The 21462-nt window shown below is 37.2% G+C and overlaps 1 protein-coding gene across 2 annotated transcripts in view; it reads left to right on the forward strand.

Annotated features, from left to right (window-relative positions):
* The first annotated feature begins 360 nt into the window (after window positions 1-360).
* The window catches only part of LOC107716212 (rho guanine nucleotide exchange factor 25-like), a 66365-nt gene continuing 45263 nt past the window's right edge, over window positions 361-21462 (forward strand). Inside the window, exons 1-2 of one of the 2 annotated variants that reach the window (XM_016522587.1) lie at window positions 361-843; window positions 2920-3058. In XM_016522587.1, coding sequence (XP_016378073.1) covers window positions 748-843; window positions 2920-3058 — 235 coding nt within the window. In that variant the 5' untranslated portion in view covers window positions 361-747. Of the gene's footprint in view, window positions 844-2919; window positions 3059-17591; window positions 17960-21462 lie in introns of those variants that run through there. The other variant, XM_016522588.1, reaches the window with a different exon arrangement.

Consider the following 21462-nt stretch of genomic DNA (forward strand, 5'->3'; position numbering starts at 1 on the left):
TAATTTATTGTGTTGTACATCAATTTAATGCATCTTTGCTGAATAAAAATATGAAACAAACAAAACAAAAAGAGAGAATGACGGCGAAAGTACAAGAAGAAAAGGAGGAGGATGAAGAAGTAGGAGGAGGACAGAAACTTGAGGATTGTTCTAAGAACCAGTGTGGTGTTGTGCAAGGGAGGCACAATAGAAGATGAAATTGATTTAGAAAGGGTGGAGAGGAGTCGGCTGAAGGGGTGGTTGATACACGCAGCCAATGACAATCCAGAAAGGCTGACTCATGAGCGGTTTTAATGTTCTGTTCACAAAAGGTCCCAAAAGCCAAGGAACTTGCAAAAACAAGTTACTTTTCTCAAAGGAAAGCAAAGGAGAAAGAACAGAAAGCTATCTTTACGGTTTGGTTGTGGTGTGGTTAACCCTCTCTCAGGAACAACCCCAGGTTTAGGGGGAGAGAGGCCTGACTCAGACCCACAGCAAGACCTTTCCACCTGTGTGAAGGACTAGAGCCAGAGAAGGCGCTTTAGTCTGGACAACAGCACTCTCTCGTCCACTTTAAACTAGACAAAAACAGATCATCCTCCTTCATAATTCGTTATTTATGTGCAAGAGCGTTCCAGAGGATCATACGAAATTGGAGCTGGGCTGTGAATCAAAGCTCTGGCACGACAAACCATAAGGAAGAGAGGGATTTTGAAGGAGGGAGGGAAGATCGACAAGGAGATTCACATAGACAGAGGCTGCTGGAAGATGAAGTCTCTTCCAAAGAACCAAGGACGAACCGAACAGATTTTGGGTGCTATGGCGGATATGCTGACATCTCTGGCGATACCCAATCAGAAGTGGGTGAGTGACTTCTGTGGCCTTTCACCTTTGTACTTAGTTGTTGGTTTGTAAACAATATTAATGCAACACACATGTGTCTATTGCACAATAATATCTGTCATAATTTTGTGCTTTGAGAGGCTTTAGGTGTTATTTTAAGTAGCATTTGCTTTGATATATGTGAAAATGATTTGCATATATCTCCAAATGATGAACGGCAGCTGGCTTTGCGTGTTTGGAGAACAATTCACATGCATTTTAAATTTACTGTAACTTGGTGTGGTCATAATCATAATTCACTGAGGAGTTCCTGTTATTTTTTCAGAGATGATAAAGATTAACGGCCAGTGAAATCAGAAAAAGATGCATGATAGACGTAAGGACAAGCTTATTGTCAGTCATCCAATCTAACTGGCTTGAGTTCTGCAATTAATGTGTGCCAGTTTACAAAACGAACTATTTGAAACATGCTCCAGATTGTGTATTTGTAAATTTGAGGAAAAGAAATGACAAATTAACTTCAAATGTGAAGCGTGTCTTTCCTCTGTACAGCTTCAGAAAAACAGTTGATATAAAGATTAAATGACCCTTTGTTTGTGAACATCCATGTTTATGACCATGTCATAACAATGACATCTATCAAACGAAGAACACATCACAGATAGGAAAAGAATGGAGGGATAAACAATGAAGTCAGTCAGAGAATGACAGAGAAGCATTTTGGAGGAAAACTATGCAAGAACGCAGTGACAAGTTGCAGTGACACACGAAAGATACTCTCTTGGGTGTTTATGAAGAATTTAGAGCACTTGCAGGCGCAGGAAACTAGCGCTGATTAAGACGCCTCCTCATAAACAAACATGTGCACGCTGTCTTCTCAAAATAGCTGGCAAGCTGTAGGTCTGACTGGCTGTTTACTGTTCTTTAAGGCTTTCAAAAAAGCTGTTAATATTTTTTCTCAATCATGTAGTTTTTTAAACATTTTTTAACCACTCTGATGAACCTGTCACTCAAACTGTAAGACAACATAAGAGCATGATTGGCAGGAAAAATAAGAATATTTTAACATATAGAATTTTTCCCTTTTGCTTAAACTCTTCAGTACTAATATAATATATTATATATAGTTCAAATAGTTTAAGAGCAACAATGCAGAGGGTTTAAAATACCACTCTTTTGCGTTTTTAGTTCCACTGCGCTTGCCAAAATAAAGTCTGAGGAGGAAAACATTTGCGTGAGGAATGTTAAGACTGTTTGGTAGAAAACCTTCTGCTAAGAGCATAAAAGTAAATGTGACATTCATGAAAATGTAGCATTTCACTATCAGTCTATTGGATAAACAATCACCAAAATATTATTGTTATGAAAATATTATCTTGCAGTTATAGTCAACCTTTGGATCTCTTAAATATTTCTCTAAAATCTTAATCTTTATTGGCAGTCTTCAGTATTTGTTATGGCTCAACCTAGATAGGGCAAAGAGAACAGCACTGAAATCATACTAAATTTAATGAATTGAAGGGCAAAAATGTGGTTATGGGACTATTGTGAAGGCCATATATATACACACACCGTTCAAAGGTTTGGGAAAGAAATTAATATTTATATCCAGCAATGATGCATTACATTGATCAAAAGTGACAACAAATCAGCAAATTTGAATGATTTCTGAAGGGTCATGTGACTCTGAAAACTGGAGTAATGACTGTTGAAATTTCAGTTTTGCCATCACAGTTATAAATTACCTTTCAATTTATATTAAAATAGAAAACAGTTCTTTTGAATTGTAATAATATTTCACAACATCACAATATTGCTGTATTTTTATTGTGTTTTTTGGTCAAATAAAGAAATGAAGCCTTCATGACCATCAGAAACTTCTTTCAAAAACATTACTAAACATTCTTTAAGTTTTATATATGTGTGTGTGTACAAATATTGAAAAATGTATTAAATCTGCAAATTATTAAATAAATATCTAATATCGAAAATAAAACAAGTCATTTCAAAACTCCCATCAGGAAGGTTTGTATATATACTGACTGCTGAAAATACACATTTTAAGTATAATTTGTAACTGTCCATCTTTGGTCGTAGAACTCGGAGGGTATTGAGCACCTGAGTGTGACACAGGAACGGAAAACAGGAAAGCAGCGCCCATGGGACTCAGAGGGACTGAATTGGGATGATACGTCCCGGGACAGCCTGGAAAGAGTACGAAGAAGAGATAGAGCAAGTAAGACACAACAACCATATTTAGCCAAATGTTGCTTGACTTGAGTATTAGCAAGTTAAACATACACAACAAAAGTCGCCAGTGATCCACTCCAATGTGATGGGTATGGAGCCAAGGTACATAAAAAAAAAATTATAATAAAAATAAAAATATGGAGATTGAAAATTGACTTGGCACAATCTTGACCTTTAGTAACAACAAGGGAGTGTATGTCAGTGTTGATGTTGATGTAAGGCCATGTTCCTGTTTAAAGCAGCTATCATTTCTATTTTAACTACGCCTCTCTCCTGCCACGTGTGATATCGGGAGTTGTTTTGATCTGCGCAATATGCTTAATGACAGAGTGATATCCTTATTATGGTCTGAAAAAGGCGTCTTTCTGCTGCACTCAGCCCACAGTACAAACAAACATTCTGGCCTACAGTGTTTAGGGTTTGCCAAATATTTACAGTGCAGTGCAGTTAACACTATCGGCATGTTTTGGGTGCTTACATGAAATTATAATGGTTTCAGCATGGGCTGAAAATAACTTCACCTAAGATTTAAAGGAGTAGTTTGATTTCCCTGAAAAGTGTAAACACTGTGGCACTATTAAAATACTGATCTGTTTGTTTGACCATTCCATTAGCAGTATATTAGTAACAGTGGCTGAACCAATGGGATGAGTTTGGGTTGGACTACCTGTTTGGCTGACCAATGGAAGACGGGGTGTATATAAGCAACCTGTTTGAAAACACTTCTCAGTAATCAAATGTTTCTCAGTACTCAGATGTTTCCTTGCTCCTTCAGCATATGACCTAGAAATCCTTCATCATGGAGATGCAGCATTTACCACACACACACACACACACAAAACAAACAAACAAACAAACTTCACAGACGCATAAAAAGATGTGTGTTGCTTTGAGACACGCAACAGTCGACCCTGCTTTTGCTTTGTTCAGAAATACTTTTGTTAATAGAGTAAAACTAGACATAGTTACTGGCGATATTATGTCTAACATGTAAGTTACTCATTAATAATTTCTTGTTCATTTAACTATTCTTACTGTTGCGGTGAATATCAGTACGGCCTGCTTGTGTGATATATTTGTTGACAGTTGGATGCAATTACAGCAGGAAAATGCCACTTTTTTTGTATGTATTATTATTTTAACTGCAGTCCAACAATGAAAGTCCAAAGGGACTAATAGGCTAATGCTGTGTTTTGGCTGTGAGTGACTTTATATTGGGTGTAGATCAGGTAAGTCCAGGTAACAGAGCTCTTATCAGATGGGCTCTCTCACAGGTCTAAGCAGGTTGTTAATGAACCACACCCTTTAACTGTACTGACTGATCTGATAATCAAACTTATTGAATCAAGTTGTAAAGGGGAAACGATCTTTGCTAATCTTCCATGACGAAAACTGGAAGAAAAGCTGCTCTGAACGGCTTCCAGGTGGGAGACCCACTCGCCTGCCTTTGGCCAATGTCAGGAAAAAGCACTACTATGATTATTTGGATTTAGACACATTAAATTGAGTTCATGAGAACAACAAAAAAAAGAGCTTTGTTGTGGGATGGGTGCTGATTAGGTATGTGACAAATCGCTAACTGTTCAGGATGTGGGGTATAGGAAAGCAAGGAGCCCTGGGATGTTTGTCACAAATGAGACTGCTTAGATGAATTGCAATGTCAAAGCTGTAGCTTCTAAATATTAGTTTAAGACATACCAAGAGCAAGCACCAGTGCCCATTTAATCAGGGTTGCTTCCTTATATAAGTTTACTTTTATGGTGTGAATGAGAAAAAAAAATGTAAACCAAAAATCAGAGTTGATGACCCAAATGGTTACTCCTCAATAGGATAGTTCACCCAAAAATGAAAACTCTTTAGCATTTCATTTACTTACCATCATGTCATTCTAAACCTGTATGACTTTCTTGGAACTCAAGAGAAGTGCTACAATGCGCTATGCGCTAATTTACAAGTCTTCTGCAGTTGTACAGTAGCTGCAGAAATACACACTATTCACTGACAAACTTGCCTTCCAGTGAACCGTCTATTTATGATAACAATGCAGATCAGTCCAGTCCAATTGAATCAATGAGTCATTCAGACTGAATTTGAGCACTGGTTAATTTGAGAAGATTTAAATCTATCTATCTATCTATCTATCTATCTCTCTATCTGTCTGTCTGTCTGTCTGTCTATCTATACATACAGTGGGTACAGAAAAGAATCACTCCATTTTAAGATAATCACATTTTGTTGCTTTACAGTCTGAAATTAAGACGGAGAGTTGTTATCCAGCTGTGCAACTTATAACATTCAAGTGAAAGATATGAAGAGTTGCGGTCAAGGCTGTAGGTTGTTCAATAACAGCAGTTTAAAGAGCAAAACTAGATTATGACGCCTCTCCCAACGATGGCGATTTAATAACGTTTTGAAGATTTACGCATGTTTTTGCAGTCTAATGTTTGTTTTGTCAACAGCAGCTAACACAAAACTAGCTAATTTTTTTTTTTGATTTCTATTATATCCATTTAATAGCCTACGAAAGTGATCCCAATTCTGCACATAAACGTAGCGCAATATATAATAAAAATGTAGCGTGATATTTGTGTCTGGTTTGCAGCGCAATGTCTGCTTTTCTGCAGACTGCAGCCAATGGAAATGCTTCTCTTTAGGTGCTCCTCAGAAAACAGATTGTGAAAGCAGACTGCAGTTTTTGTTCAGTGCTGAGTTATTCAAGCTCAGATCTATACATCATGCCTACACTTTATTATAACAAATAAAGTGTAGGCATAATGTAGGCCTAAATAATAGATTTGGTGTGCAGTGAGAGATTCATTAATTAATGGAAGTTAGTGAGATCGCGATGAACTAGTTTTTTAAAGAATGAGTGACAACTTTTATAAAGGGAGTTTGCAAATGTGATATTTAATTTATACAACAGTTTTAATAAAGTTTATTTTATTAAAGTTTAATTTAATAAAGTTAGAAAGAAATGGCATTACGAAGGTTTAAAAAATGCCCCTGCAAATCACTTTGAGTCAAATATGGCCCCATAATGGGAAGGTTAATTTCTCTCATTAATCAGAAGGTGTTCCTAATTATTATTATTTTGAAGTAGGAACACAAGTGCTGTACTGTATCACTAATACTGCAATATTGTATCACTAAATAAGAAGTGTTTTTATGGAGGGCTTAGCTAATCAGGTCAATTAGAGTTGGTATCAGGTACAATTACTAATCTTTGTCATTTTTTATTAAATCATTCTTTTCATTTCACTAATCAATCTTTTTGTTTAAACACAAGGGGTCATTAATGATGCTTACATTATATAACGTGCGAATTTACTTGCAATGTATGTGTACCAGAATTGCAGGATGATTGTCTTGATATCCAAGAAGTATGAAATAAGTTTAATGTTATTATAGATTATAAAGGGTTTTATAATTAAATACATCCAAAAGGTCATCTAAAATTACAATTATTACATATATATATATATATATATATATATATGTATATATATATATACATATATATATATAGAGAGAGAGAGAGAGAGAGATATAGATAGATATGTACATATTAGTGGTCAGCCGATACATCGCCCGATATTTGGCTTTTAAAATTTTTTTTTTTTTATATCGGGATCGGCCAACAAGTTTCTGTTTGGCCGATGTGCTCGAAGGGGCTTTTATTTTGACTACGCGGACAACGACAGCGCCTGCGCACACAGCGCTCACATTCTCTCTACTAGTCAGTGTTTGGTGTCAACGTTAACAGTTCTGTGTCTGTGTAATAATTAGATCGAACTGTTAAACAACGGAATTAAAAGGTATACAAAAAAGTATTATAACTATTGCTTTTATATTAATACTAAAGTATTAAAATAGCAAACATTATAAGTTAATACTTTCTCGTTTACCGTCAGCATTCAGGAAATACACATTTATATCATTTAAACAAATCTTTGAATATCTGATAAACATTTAATTCCACAAATCTTGCAGACTTAGTCAAATCCAGCTGTAAGATCTTGTGAAGTGTGCATTTCTATCTTGCGTGATCGCGTGTAGGCTACTCTGCGTGACGGTCGGTTCAGGTTCACTGGAGACGCGCAATCGACAAACTTTAAAGTCCGCATGAAATCAAAATTGACTTTATTGACTTTACGAGCGCACATTGCTAGTCTTGATGTAAACAATTAATCTGTGCAAGTTAATCCGCTGAAATTGTTTGTTTTAGTAATTTTTAATCAAAATCTGAACATTTACTTCAGCTCTGGAATGGCATTCCTTTTCTGATGACGTCAATTTGACGGCTTGGGCAGAATATGCTTAAACACACCCCTCCAACCGTTAGATTTCTATGAGTGAGAGACAGAGAGGAGGAGCGCAAACATAAAACCATGCCCTCTATTCAATATTCCGTTTCAGATGGAAATACGTCACTACACTGAAATAAAGTCGGCAGCAACTTCACGCGGACTTTAAAACTCGTGATTTCAAACTATGCTGCACGTTATCCATTTGCCCACAATCATATTCATGCAATTTTCACTGTGTACTGTATGTAAAAGGAATTTTACATTGGCTTTACTTGGGAAAAAATATGATTCCCAATGCACACATGCTTCCCAGATTACTGAGTGCCCTGTTGGTTACAGTGCTTACGTCCTTTTTATTAATATATATATATATATATATATATATAATATTTCACTTTTATGGCCAGCGGTTTAGACATTAATGGCTGTATGTTGAGTTATTTTGAGTATTTATTTTGTAGCAAAGTGTCATTTCTTCAGTGTTGTCACATGAAAAGATATAATAAAATATTTACAAAAATGTGAGGGGTGTACTCACTGAGATACTGTATATCCGAGTGAAACGGCATCTGAAATGAGAGGGCGGGACTTGATTTCGTCCTTCGGGAATTGATCGGATCGTTGGAAGCTGGGGCTTTGCTAACAAAATGGAGGCAGCTCTGAATGCCAGTTTGCAGTTAGTGGTGGGGGATTTCTCTCCACTGGATTCACAGCCGACACCCAAGCATGAATAAATGTTTAATAAACACTACAGTATTCCATTAAAAAATTAGAATTTTCCATTTTGATTTCATGGTGACTAAGGCTTCAGAACATGCAATTGAATCCCATTGAAAATAGCAAATGGAAAACATTATTCAATAGTCTCCTTTTGTGTTTCACAGAAGAAAGTCTTGTAGATTTGGAACGACATGAAGGTGAGTTAACAATGACACAATTTTTTATGTTTGGGTGAACTGTTGCTTTAATAGCAGCCTGTTTAACCAAATAAGTTCTCAAAAGAGCTTTAGCCGTTTTGTCTCTTCAAGTTAATATTTTTCAGTTCCCTATCAATAATATCTGAAGGGCTCAAAGTGAAATTTCCATTCCTTGCTTTGTCTATGGCTAAAGAGGCCCCTGCTTTACTATAAGAGCTAGAGGCACAGGAGATCACCCATCTGTTAAAGATTAGAAACAAGATGCCGTTTAGTGGCTTCAGTAGAATCACGGGATAGTGCCAGCATTCACTAAATTACATGCAGACGTGTAGCTTGCACACATTCACATTTGGATTTATCCCATCCAAAGTGCACACACACAGCAGTGAACACACACACACACCGTGAACACACACACGGAGCAGTGGGCAGCCATTTTTTTGCTGCGGCTCCCGGGCAGCAGTTGGGGGGTTCGGTGCCTTGCACAAGGGTATTGAAGGTGGGAGAGAGCGCTGTACATTCACTCCCCCCACCTACAATCCCTGCCGGTACGAGACTTGAACCCGCAACCTTTGGGTTACGAGTCCGACTCAGTAGAAGATGCCTGCTGTCCAAACAAAGATTTTTTTGGGTGCTGATATTTAACATAAAACATTATGATGCTGTGTATCTAAAAATCCTCTATATATGATTCGTTCTGCAAGAAAAGGTTAATCCATTCATAAACTGGTCAATTACAAAGACCCCCTTTCCACATATTCCTTAGACTAAAAAACAACACACAGCTGGAAGAATGTGGACTCAGAATTCCCGAGAGACCCATAGGCTAAGCAAGTCCCAACCTTAAAAGGGCCTTTGTTACCACAGCTTTGGAGCTGCACTGCCACACTGGGGAAAATTGGTGGTCTCAGGCTTTCCCAGTGTTTGTCTGTGTTTTTTCATGTCTGTATGTTTTATTTAGCATGGAATATGACATAAACATTGACATTTATTGCTACAGTGTGTCTATCATCCAACCTAACTTCCTGGATTCAGAACTGATGTAGTGGATGTAGGAACTTTTAATTCATGAGAAAGAATTGGCCACATCCCACAGAAAACTGACTGTAAATGACAGGATTAGACATTTACTGAATTGCAAGAGGTAATGCATTCTGGGAAGTGGTAAGTCCTTCCACCTTGGTCCAAAAACAAAACAAAACAATGGCTGTCTATCATTCTGTTTATCATTTGGTGATCTCTCATTCTATCATTCTGTCTAACATTCTGTCAAGCTGTCTATCTACTGTTATATGTATCGTTCTATTGCTTGTCTATCATTCTTTCATTCTGTCCCTCTGTTGTTTTATATACACTACTGTATAAAAGTTTGGGTCAGTTTTTTTTTCTTAAAAGAAATTGATACTTTTATTCAGCAAGGATGCATTAAATTAATCAAAAGTGACAGCAAAGACTTTTACATTGGTACAGAAGATTTCTATTTCAATTAAATGCTGTCTTTTTGAACATTAAATCCATCAAAGAATCCTGAAAAAATTGATCAGTTTCCACAAACATTTTAAGCAGCACAAGTGTTTTCAACATTGATAATAATAAGAAAGGTTTCTTGAGAACCAAATCAGCATAATGATTTCTGAAGGATGTAACACTGAAGACTGGAGTAATTGCTGCTGAAAATTCAGCTTTGCCATCACATGAACAAATTACAATTTAGAAGAATTAGGAACACAGGACTAGGTGTTAAAAGCTGTGCCAATAAGTGATGAGCACTCTTTTGAGATTTACCTTATTGATAAGAATGGTAGACAATCAGCTGACTGGAATTCTCAGAGTTGTATAGGAGATAATCTTGATCAGGGCACAATTTTGGTTCGATAGAGCACAGGCCGCATCATCAGTAGTGTGCCCTTGCATCCTTGGGTGTTTCAGCCTTTCATCACTATACACTCTCCACAAGGGTGGCCCGCTGCAGGATGATCAGTCCTCAGCTTGCTGCCTGTGCTCCACCCTTCCCAGAATTGATAAAGTCTAGAATATATTAAAATCTATCAATCCTGCTATCTGTCATTCTCTTCTTCTGTCTGTCTGCCTATGAACTTAAAGAATTTTATTTAACTTATTTCAAATTTGAATTGCAAATCTTTTTCATTTTGTTACCTCAATTCAAATTCAGAAATACTATTGGATTTACAATTCATTCTCAATTCAATTTTAACTGGTAAAAATATGTGGCTCTAAGCTTTGCACATCATGGCCACAAAATAAAAGAGAAAAAACAGATGTCTATAGAAAGAATAGATGTACAACTAAACCTAATTTGGGTCAAAGCAAAAACAAACAAAAAAAACAAACAAGAGCTGTTAAGGAGCACCAACATTCTCTTGAGTAAATGCTCCAGAATGGGAGACATATTGATAAACTGCTGGCCTCTGTGTTGGTGCTCTAGGCCAGAAGCCAAACCTGCACACCCAGTAACCATCAGCCATCATCCTCTCAATCAGCTCCTAGATCAGTTTAAGCCTGTGTATATTTCTTAGCGTTGTGTTTATCCACTGGATGTTGATATATGGTGACTGTTGGGTGAGATGCATTGCATTGTTGAAATATCTGTGGTTTAGGATGGAGTTTGGGAATTAGATGGGTCATGTGGTGGACATTGGTCTGTTTTGTTTTGCCTCTTTGGCGCTAACTGTTGCTTTGTTGGTCATTATTCAGAGCAGAGGTTGCTACTTGCTACACCTTCCCATACGCCTTAGCCAAGTCCTCATGATGAACAGCGCTCTGGGGAGGTGGTCTTTGATCTGCAAAGATGAGAAAAGTGTAGCATTTTTAAATCATTGTCATTTTGGCTACAGGGTTGAGAGAACAACATACATGGAGACAGAGACAGCGATCTGCAGAGATCAGATGTAATGATCTGCTTCTTCATCAGGGAACAAAACTGGTCCACAGATGGCATTTCCACACTGTGATGTTTTATGAACAGAAATTCCAGGATGAGATAAAGAACCGAGAGGAAATGCATGCTTCTCTAGTCATCAGAATAAGATGTAAGAGGAGACTTTATATGGAAATGGAAGCAGAAGTAGTTTGGAGTCTGTGTATAGTGTAGCAAGTTAGCTCAAAAGGGAAATGTATATAAATAATTACAATTAATTATAATTAATTGCAATTATTTATGTCAGCTGCCAGTAGTAACTATAGCAGAATTAATATTACCATCAATTAATCTGTTCATCCAGTGAACGTTCCGTGTCATTTCATATCAGCTCTAAGAAATTATATTTTCGCGGCCACAGAAAATAACATTCTTACAGAGCATGTAACAAGATCGGATCGTTAAAGGGACATTATCCACAAGCAGTGACAGAATCAGAAACTCATGTAATTTGTGCACAAAAGTTTTATTAACTAAACACGACGAGTCTAAACAAGCAAACACAATCACACATAGATGGGGGAAGGGCAAATGAGACTGAATGAATGAAACCATTAGAGAAACGTATTGAACCTATGAAAGGGAGTCAGTAAAACCACCTGAGTGAAACCATCAGTGCCGTTTCACTCAGGTGGTGGGCAGTATATGTCTGTTTCAAAGTGACTTCCAGTGGGTTGAGGTGAATACCATTGGGCCATAAAACCAGTCTTATCTTGTAATGTGTCCTTGCTACTACGGTAACCAGAGGTCTGGTCTGCATCTGGTTGTTAGTTGTGGCTTCACAGACATCCCAGCACCCAGTCCAGTTTTTGGGTGAGGGGTCTGTTGGATTATTTGTTAAATATAACAAATAATAATGTGTCTGATTTGTCCAGGTGTTACAATAGTATAATTTTAAACAGATATGCCTTACATAATCTCTGCATTAACATGTGGCTGAATGGACTGTGTTGCATGTCTAGATGGTAAGAAGGATTGTGTTTGCATTAGATAAACCTATATGTTTAAATAGCTCATCACTAATCTTTAAAAATCCTGAAAATCCTCCTCAGGACATCTTAGCGGCTAGATTTATAGGATCTGGGGGAGGGGGCGGGTATTCAGCTGAGGTGCATCTGTTTAAATACAATATGCAAGGGATGGGGCGTTCTGGTGAGAGGGATTGTGGGAGGCACTGCTTGATATGTTTCCCATCAGACTATACAGTACAGTCAACAGTATATATGCATGTATATGAATGACATGTATTTAAATTTGCATTTGTGTCGGTAAGATTTTGAAAGACATCACTTATGCTCACCAAACCTGCATTTATTTGACCAAAATAAAGTAAAAATTGTAATATTGTGAAATATTATTACCATTTAAAATGTGTTTTTTATTTTAATATATTTTACAATATAATTTATTCCTGTGATGTCAGGATTCTTTTATAAATAGAGAATTCAAAAGAAGAACATTTATTTGAAATTACATTATATAACATTAAATACTTTTAATCAATTTAATGCATCCTTGCTAAATAAAAATATCAATTTAATTGAAAAAATCTTACCGAAAAACTTATTAAATGTACTGTGTATGTATTTTAATTTTAATTAAATTTAATTTATTAATTGAATAACATGTCATATGTAATTTATATATCAATTTATGCAAACATAGTAATTTATCATTTATTATGAATATCATCTAATGTTTCTGAAAATACCCCAAATGGGATGTGTATGATGTATTATGGATAAATAATACTGAAAAGTGAACTGAAAAAACACTTACCACAGTTACATGAATTAATTTTTGAATATCATTATGTTTTAACTCTACGTACTCTGTATTAAAATTCTGTATTTCATTTGCAACCTAATTTCAAATTCAGCAACTAATTTGAAATTAAATTCTCGATTCAGTTCTAAATGGTGCATTTCCCTTGATCTGAATATGTGAGTGCGTGTGCTCATTTTTGTATATATTTTTGTGAGAGTCCTGGCCAATCTCTTGGCTGGGGTTGGGAGACAGACCAGCAAACAAAGTGCAGAGCATACAACACCAGCTCACTGCAGCCAGCCGGCTTTCTGCCAGCTGTCTCTCTGTTCCCCCACACTGCTGCCTATTCATGCAGGCCTTAATTGGAGCTCCTGCTTTTAGAAAGAGAAAGAATGAGAATTCAAGAGGTCTAAACATCCCAATAAAAACAGTATGGTGAAGGCATTGCACAGTATGATTTAGAATGGGTTGGAGAAGAGAGTAGATCAAGTAACTTCACTTTATTTTCATGTATACATGTTCATGTAAATTAACTTGGGACAGTTGAATTGGTTATTGCATGATTGCATATTTAAGCTTGCTGATGTTGAACCCTCTACTACTAGAATTTTCACTGTTCCTGTCACTATCAAAGCTGTTAGACCTTGAACCATTGTTTGTGTAATTAGCATGCGGTGAGAAATGCCAGAATACATCATCATCAACAGGTTGGAGGGGAGTGGGCAAGCAGAGCCAACACTACTTTAAGCTATTTGTCAATCTATTTTTCACTTCATGTACTTAAATGTGAGTGTACATTTATAAACGTAGTCTTTGGCAAAATAATTTTTGAGCCTCTCATCACAATAATGTCCGGCTCACTGGCGTGAGTTTGAGGTCTCTGTTTGGCTGATGAATTATTGATAGGAAAAACTTTCGAATATTATATTTGCGGTTTTGTATTGTATATAGCTTCATGTATGAATGCAGTATGTATGAGGATGAGCGTGGATGAGTTTATGTGTGTGTTTGAATACAGTATGCGCGTGCTGGGGCAGAATCATAAACGGGGGCAATGAAGTTGGGAGAATGAATAGAAACAAGAAAGCCTGAGGGAAGAACAGAGGGAAAAGATGAGGAATGAGAAGATAAAAAATAGTTGTATGGGGGTTTTTTTGCTGTAAAAATGCATATAATGCAGTATAAAAATGTAGTTAATATAACGGGGTAAAGACTTGCCCAGGCACATAGTATACACTCCCTCTACTGATCAGAAATGTTAATGCAATCCATACTGACAGCACAAACCTTTAAGTGTGAGCCTTGTTATTTATCACAAGATCACATGGCTGAGATATTAGTTGATATATGAGATTCTTTTATAAAGTAAATACACTGCATATGTACACTGAATATGTACATTTGGCAATTTGTACATTCTTCCCTGTTCCAATGCAGCTACTGTACTCTGTGTTGGTTTTGAGGGAGATATCTGCCTCAAAAATGATTTGCTTGCATGTCTTTAAAGAAACAACATGCTGTACCTCAACTGGAAGAGCAGCAAGCGCTCAGAACAGCTTAACCAAATTTGCACTCCTGTCATGGTTAATTTCCTAGTTATAAGTATTAAGTATTGCAAAGAGAGAAAGCAAACTGGTTAGGGAAAGAGGATGGATAGATTAGAGAGAGGAAGAGAGAAAACTTGACTCATGATCATATACAAACATCACGATGCAAACTACTTGTTGTCATAGCCATGCAACTCCCTTTCTCTCGCTGCAGTAAGTAGTGTACCCTTGAAATGAGAAGGTACAAAACAGGACAGCACTGCTTGTTTGATGTGTGGTGTTCGATTTTGCATCTGACTGTGTAATTTGTCTTCCTTTTAACCAAATCAAAATACTGTTTGCTCTGTTTGTAGTTGGATTATAGATTATAAAAGAGAAAATGCAGCTCTCCTTTGTTCTTGCGAGTAAAATCCTCTGCCATTCACGTCACAGGCAGACACAGCAGCGTGAAGGGTTGCTTTTTACAACATTGCAACCTGGTGGAGGTGTTAAGATGCTGACAGCAATTTTGTGGCAACAAAGTAACATCATTCGTTTTCAATGAGAGTTGCTGATTTGAGGTTACAGGAGTGACAGTGATGGGCCCACCAGCAGTATGTTTACATGCACATTTATAATGGAGACACAGCAGGTTTTGAATAGTCAAGCTACAGTTTCCATATGTCTGTCCAAGTATAACAATGCGTTAATTAGCATTGTTATACTTGCAATATCTGTTAACAATGCGTTAACAGATATTGAAAGATTAATAATATATGTCACATGTCATCTCTTGTCTTTCAGAGCAAGCGCACAATGCTAGGCCAATGGTAGTCCAATTAACATGTATAATGCTGAACAAAGCCAATCTACAGTCACATTATCTAGGTCTGGCTGTCTGACCTTGAACTGGTATGATTGCAGTCTGACTAAAGTGTCCAAAAAATATTAATTATTACTTTAATCCGACTGAAACTAAACTAAGTAACATGAAAATGCACTTATTTTCTTACACTGACATGAAAAACTTTTAGACGTTTAGAAGTGCTTGTAATGACAGCTTCAACTGTTCATTATTTTATATACAAAACAGGTTGTTTGACTTTCATGCATTGTGTGGCCATCTCACTCCTGATTTTTTTATCTTTCAAATAGGGCCTGGTGGTGGAATTGTTTAGTGAATTCTCCATTCTTATTGGCTTTATTGTACTTATATGGAACCTCTCTGCTTTTTTGCAATAGACACCGAGTAATTGGGCTCTAGAGAGAGACTAATTCCATCAACACACACACAAACTCAGCAAAATGTACTCTAGAAGAGGCCTGCACTCCATTTCCTGCTCCTTTTCGCCATTAGCATCACATTTAAACACACATTTTGCTTACACGTGCCTTGCCTCTTTATAGAGCATTTCACACTTGACACTGTTTGAGAGATAGTTAACAAGAAAATGTAAAATCTATCATCGTTTATCAATCTTTCTTCTTCTGAACATAGAAGAAGATATTTAGTTAAACAGTTTTGGTGAACACTGACTTACATTGTATGGACAAACAAAACATTGACATTTCTCAAATTAAAACAGAATTTTAATTTTTTGGTGAATATCACTTTAACCCAGGGTCATTCTTAACCCTGGGTTATCTTATTTTATATTTCACATTCAGTATACTTTAGAGATTTTACATTGTAAATCTGTAAACCTCGGGTTAATGTTTATGTTTATGTCTTTTGTACATTAACATATCTATAAGATCAATAACAGTAACCAGGTTGTATACGTCTTTTGTGGATTTGTCAGCATTATTTTAATTTTCTGTAAAATATATTTATACATTTTTGTTGTGCTTTTTTTCATATGTTTCTTGAACATATGGGATGGAAAATCTACTTTATTCACAAATAACTCTTTTTTTTTTTTTATACATAAATTTTACATAAATCAACTTGGATGGAAACTATAGCTGTTGATTAGACAAGCGGTACAGCATCGACTTCAAAAAACTGCCTGTTCATCTGTGGAAATGTCACCATGTAGATCCTCTCTGGTTGTTTTAAGTCTTCTAAAACATACAGAAAAAATAATAGTCTCTTCAGTTAACATATTTGTCATTCGACAATTTGAACTATTCTCTCAGATGCTAAAATTTAACAGTGTGTGGATGTTTTGGGTACTCCGGCAGTTTAGGATTGGTTGTGTATCACTAAACAACTCATAATATTCTAGCGGTCCTAATTATTATGGGTAATAAAACTGGCCTTTACTACTGGTTAAGTCTGGTAGCAAAAGCCCTTAGGTCAACTTTACCTCAATAACAATCCCACATGTGTTGAAATGTCATTGTAAATCACCAGCACTGCAGCAGAACATCCAATCAGAGGTGACAAGCGCACAGACGCACACTCACCACCTTGTATCAAGCCTCCAAGATACATGAACACAAACACATATAATCAAAACCTGTAAACATTACTAGTTGAAACGTGATATCTGCATTCACTACACCCCAACTCTGTGTGTCTTCCCAGGTCTGTAACTTTCAGAACCAATCAAAAGGCAGCTATCTTCATCCCGACGCCCTCGTATTCTGTAAACCCTGTGTACAGTAAACACAGAACACCCGTACCTCGTCCCTGCAGGTCTGTGAACGCCTATCTGAGTGGAAGTAGTTGTAGAGATACTCTTTTAGTCCGGTATTCCTGAAATAATTACCACATGCAATCAAGCTCACAACCACATTTTTATTTTCCACCTTGTTTATCTTGGATATGACTCACGAGGGTTCGAATTAGGACCAGCCGTCTGAGATCTTCCAAAATGTTATTTGCTAAAAAAGTCCAAGACAGATGGTTGAATAGAATGGAGAGCAGAGAGAGAATTATAAGAAGAGTAAACGCAAGATGAAGGGGATAAAAGGGGGAGTGGGAGCTGTGTCCTGGAATAGCCAGCAAGTCGAGCTGCTAACTCCGCCCCCCTCACCCACCTCCTCTTTCTCTCGCTCGCTCTCACTCTTTCTCTCTCTCTGGCAGTCTTACAGTCTGTCATTTGAGCAGACAGTGAGAGCAGGAGGGAGGAAATACAGGGAGACTGAGCTGTGCTTTTGCCTGCTGTTGACTCGTCTTCACGCCAGTGCAGTGACAACCTAAGACTGGATATCCGGACGGTGTATGATTCCCTAACAGACTAGTAGGACTTTTGCTCCTCTTGGGATTTGTTTTGAGGCTCTGCCCCACGCCTCTTTGGAATTACCGCTACAGGGATATCCCCGGCGTGAACGTGTGTGTGATGTGCAATGCCCATGCCTGCTAATCTTGTGGTCAGTGACTGGGGTAGACCATGAAGGGGGGCCACCACCATCGGGGCTGTGCCTGCCACCACTTGTTTCGGAAAGTCCTGGCAAAGTGCGGCTGCTGTTATGCCCGGGTCAGAGGTCAGTGACTTTAGCGCTGTCACGGTGGACTTGATTACAAAGAGATGAAGGATAAGAATTCTACGACAGTGCTTTGAGTTTGCAGCTTCTTGGTCATGTTTACTTTGTTGCATGCTGTTCTTGGTGTTTTTCTCCTGGTGTTCTGATTTTCTTGTTCAGGCTATGATATTCTTTAAAGCTTCTTGCATTTTAAATCTGCTTTGGCAGATGCTCACCCACCTCTAGTCTCTGAAGTGATTATTGAGTGTCAATGTATTGCATTGCATGCGTGTCAGGAGGATTCGCCTCTTTTTCTTCTGTTCGCGCTCACTGGAGCAACAGATGTCTGTCACTTCTCCTGGTTACGGCTTCCCCTCACACTTTACATCTCATTCCCCTCAAAGGCGTACTTAAGATTATCGAGCGGCGAGAGATGGCATGTGTGCATGTGCATTTATGTGTATGCATTAGATGGAGCGTGTTTACGTGTAGGACAGGGTGCCATGTGTTCAGGGGTGGGGGGGTTGGGGGGAGTTTGGTGCAGCACGTGGGTGGATGAAACACTGGGGGCCGCACAGAAACATTTCTTGCTCTGTTCAACAGTGAGACTTTGACTAAGGACTTTGGAGTCATGGAGGTGTTATGAAAAATTTGCCATAATTTACTCTACCTTATGTAAGTCCAAACCTTTCTCTCTTTTTTGTATATACAATGAAAGTCAGTGGGGTCCAGTGTTGTTTTGGATCCCATTGACTTTCATTGAATGGATAAAAACAGTTCTTCAAAATATCTTCTCTTGTGTTACACAGAAGAAAGAAAGTCATAAAGGTTTGGAATAAGTAAATAATGACGCAATTTTCATATTCGAGTGAACTACACTCTTAAAAATAACGGTGCTTCAAAAGGTTCTTCACAGCGATGCCATAGAAGAACCATTTTTGGTTCCACAAAGAACCATTCAGTCAAAGGTTCTTTAAAGAACCATCTCTTTCTTACCTTTTTATAATCTGAAGAACCTTCTTTCGCCACAAAGAAACTTTTGTGAAACAGAAAGGTTCTTCAGATGTTAAAGGTTCTTTATGGAACCATTTAGACAAAAAGGTTCTTCTATGGCATCGTGAAGCACCTTTATTTTTAAGAGTGTACTCCTTTAAAGTTGCAGTAGTGAGTTCAACTTTGAGTAAAATATTATGTGTTAAATGGTAGCTACAAGGAAAAATATCTTTTGATTGCATCTATACAATTGGTTATTTCTATATCCCATCTGTTTTGAGTCTAAAATTATGTAATTTATGTAAAAGACACTACTTTAAAGCTTTCTTCGTGTGCTCTTTTATCATCGTTTTGACTCTGCGGGGCTCTGGCATAGTTCAGATGCCTCTAGTTTAATCTCCAGTGCTTATGTAATGGATATTCTTCCTCTGAGCCAGAGTATGTGCTTTCTACCTTCACATGATCATCTAAGTTAACCTTAGACATCATTCTGAAGTCGTGCCAAACCGTGCGAGCCATGTAAAGGGCTGTGAAGTTTCAGAACTAGCTGATAGTTGTTTTAGAAACTAAAGTCCTGTCCTTTTCTTTACTCTTTTGAAGGGATGCATCGTGTTTAGCCATTTCAGTAATGCAGCTTCTCTGCGGAAATGTCAAAGAAAGAAAGAATTATCACTTTGAATAATAAAACACCTATTAAGTGGAAAATGGCAGGGTACTTCCTTTCACCAGCAAAGATGACCGTCTCGAAGTGACTGTACCCTATGGTTATGTATAGCTGATTTCGAATGCTACTCTAAGTCAGCAAATATAATTTTAATGTTGGGCATTAGCATCAAGCTCTTCTCCTTAAATATAAATCACATAGGAGAAAGCTGTGACTTCCTCCCACCCTCTCCTTCTTTCTCTTTACCAGCTTGTCTCTCCTGCTGCAGAGATTATATGCCTCTTTCTGACACCTAAGCTCTATTCTCTATGATAGAAGGGAGTACAAATGGCTGGTTTATGTAAGAGCATTTAATCATGCTTGGATGAGGGCTAAATGTTTATTCAGCCCTGGGAATAAAGTACACAACCTAAATGCGCCCAGAGCAGGAGGGCTGTCGATGTACTGTTTTCTGCATGGTTAGAGGGGCAGGCGTGATCGCATGTGCGGGAAGAGATATCGGTCTGGTTCAGTGTCACGCACATCCCTTTCGAGACCCTACAGATGTCTGAAATGCATATCCCATACTGAGAGTGCAATGCAAACACTTGCATACACCCTCTTTGTTTTGATGTTTATAGGGAAAACTATCTAGATTGTGCAGAGATAATTATCCTTGCATATCAGTTCTTCTTCAATGGTTTTTCCTGTCTGTGAGGGTGTAATGAATGGAAAAGTCCAGGACTTGCACTTCTAGGAATCAACTTCCACAACCTGTTGTAATTTATCTTTGCCATCTCCCTTAAAAAGTGATACTATGGTACCATATGGTAGTACCACAGGACTTTGATATATATACCATGGTCCTGAAAGATTATTGTATGGTAATACCGTGGTATTTTTGGTGCTTTTTAATTGGAGCCATTTCTTTTGTTTCACTAATTTCTATTGATCTTAGAAATATAAGTTATGGAGCATCTTCTAAATATAATAACAATATATTTGTATATATTTTGCATGTGTTATGCTACCGTTTAAAAGTTTAGTGTCAGTAAGAGTTTTAAAAAATGTTTTAGAAAAAAGTCTCTTGTGCTCACCAAGGCTCCATTTATTTGATAAAAAATACAGTAAAATAGTAATATTGTGAAATATTATTACAGTTTACTGTGTTTTCTATTTTAATATTCTATTTTAATTTATTTTTATATATTTTTATATATGAAGAGTTCAGATGCAAAAGCCTCTAAGTGCCGTCTGAAATTTTCTTCTAAAATTAGTATTTTTATCAGGCTCCCATATGTTTATGTTCAGTTATTTCACTTTAATGGCAAAGAAAAGAACCTATTCATTGCCATTAAAGTGAAATTACTAAAACCTACACATTGGAGCTTGATCAAAGTGTTCATTTTAGAAGAAAATTTCAAATGGCACTTAGAGGCTTTTGCATCTGAACTCTTCATATACACTTTTGATCAATTTAATGCATGCTTTATGTTTTTAACACATTTCTTTGTAGTTGCTATATATGGCATTGCTAGGTTGTCCTAAGTGGTTTTTAGTACGTTGCTATGAGTTTGCAAGTGTGTTCTGAGTGATTGCTTGACACAGTCAAAAAAGTCTGGTCCCTATATATCTTGATTCAATGTAAATTTATGGCATTTTTTTCATCCAATTTAGTGTCCTTCATGCACAAACCGTAAGCTTGATTTTTTTAACATTTTATGCATCAGTATTAAAAAAAAATCTCAACCACTTCCATCAGTTCCCCAGTGGTGTAGCCGTTTTTCCAAAGACCAGCAGAATGTAATCACATAGCTTTTTTAGCCAAACCATCATTCTGCTAATTGCACAGCAGTGAAAGCTGTTTCGTTTCCACACTGCAGCTGTA

This window comes from Sinocyclocheilus rhinocerous, unplaced genomic scaffold, assembly GCF_001515625.1.
Source record: "Sinocyclocheilus rhinocerous isolate Xijiao unplaced genomic scaffold, SAMN03320098_v1.1 scaffold148, whole genome shotgun sequence".
Lineage (NCBI taxonomy): Eukaryota > Metazoa > Chordata > Actinopteri > Cypriniformes > Cyprinidae > Sinocyclocheilus > Sinocyclocheilus rhinocerous.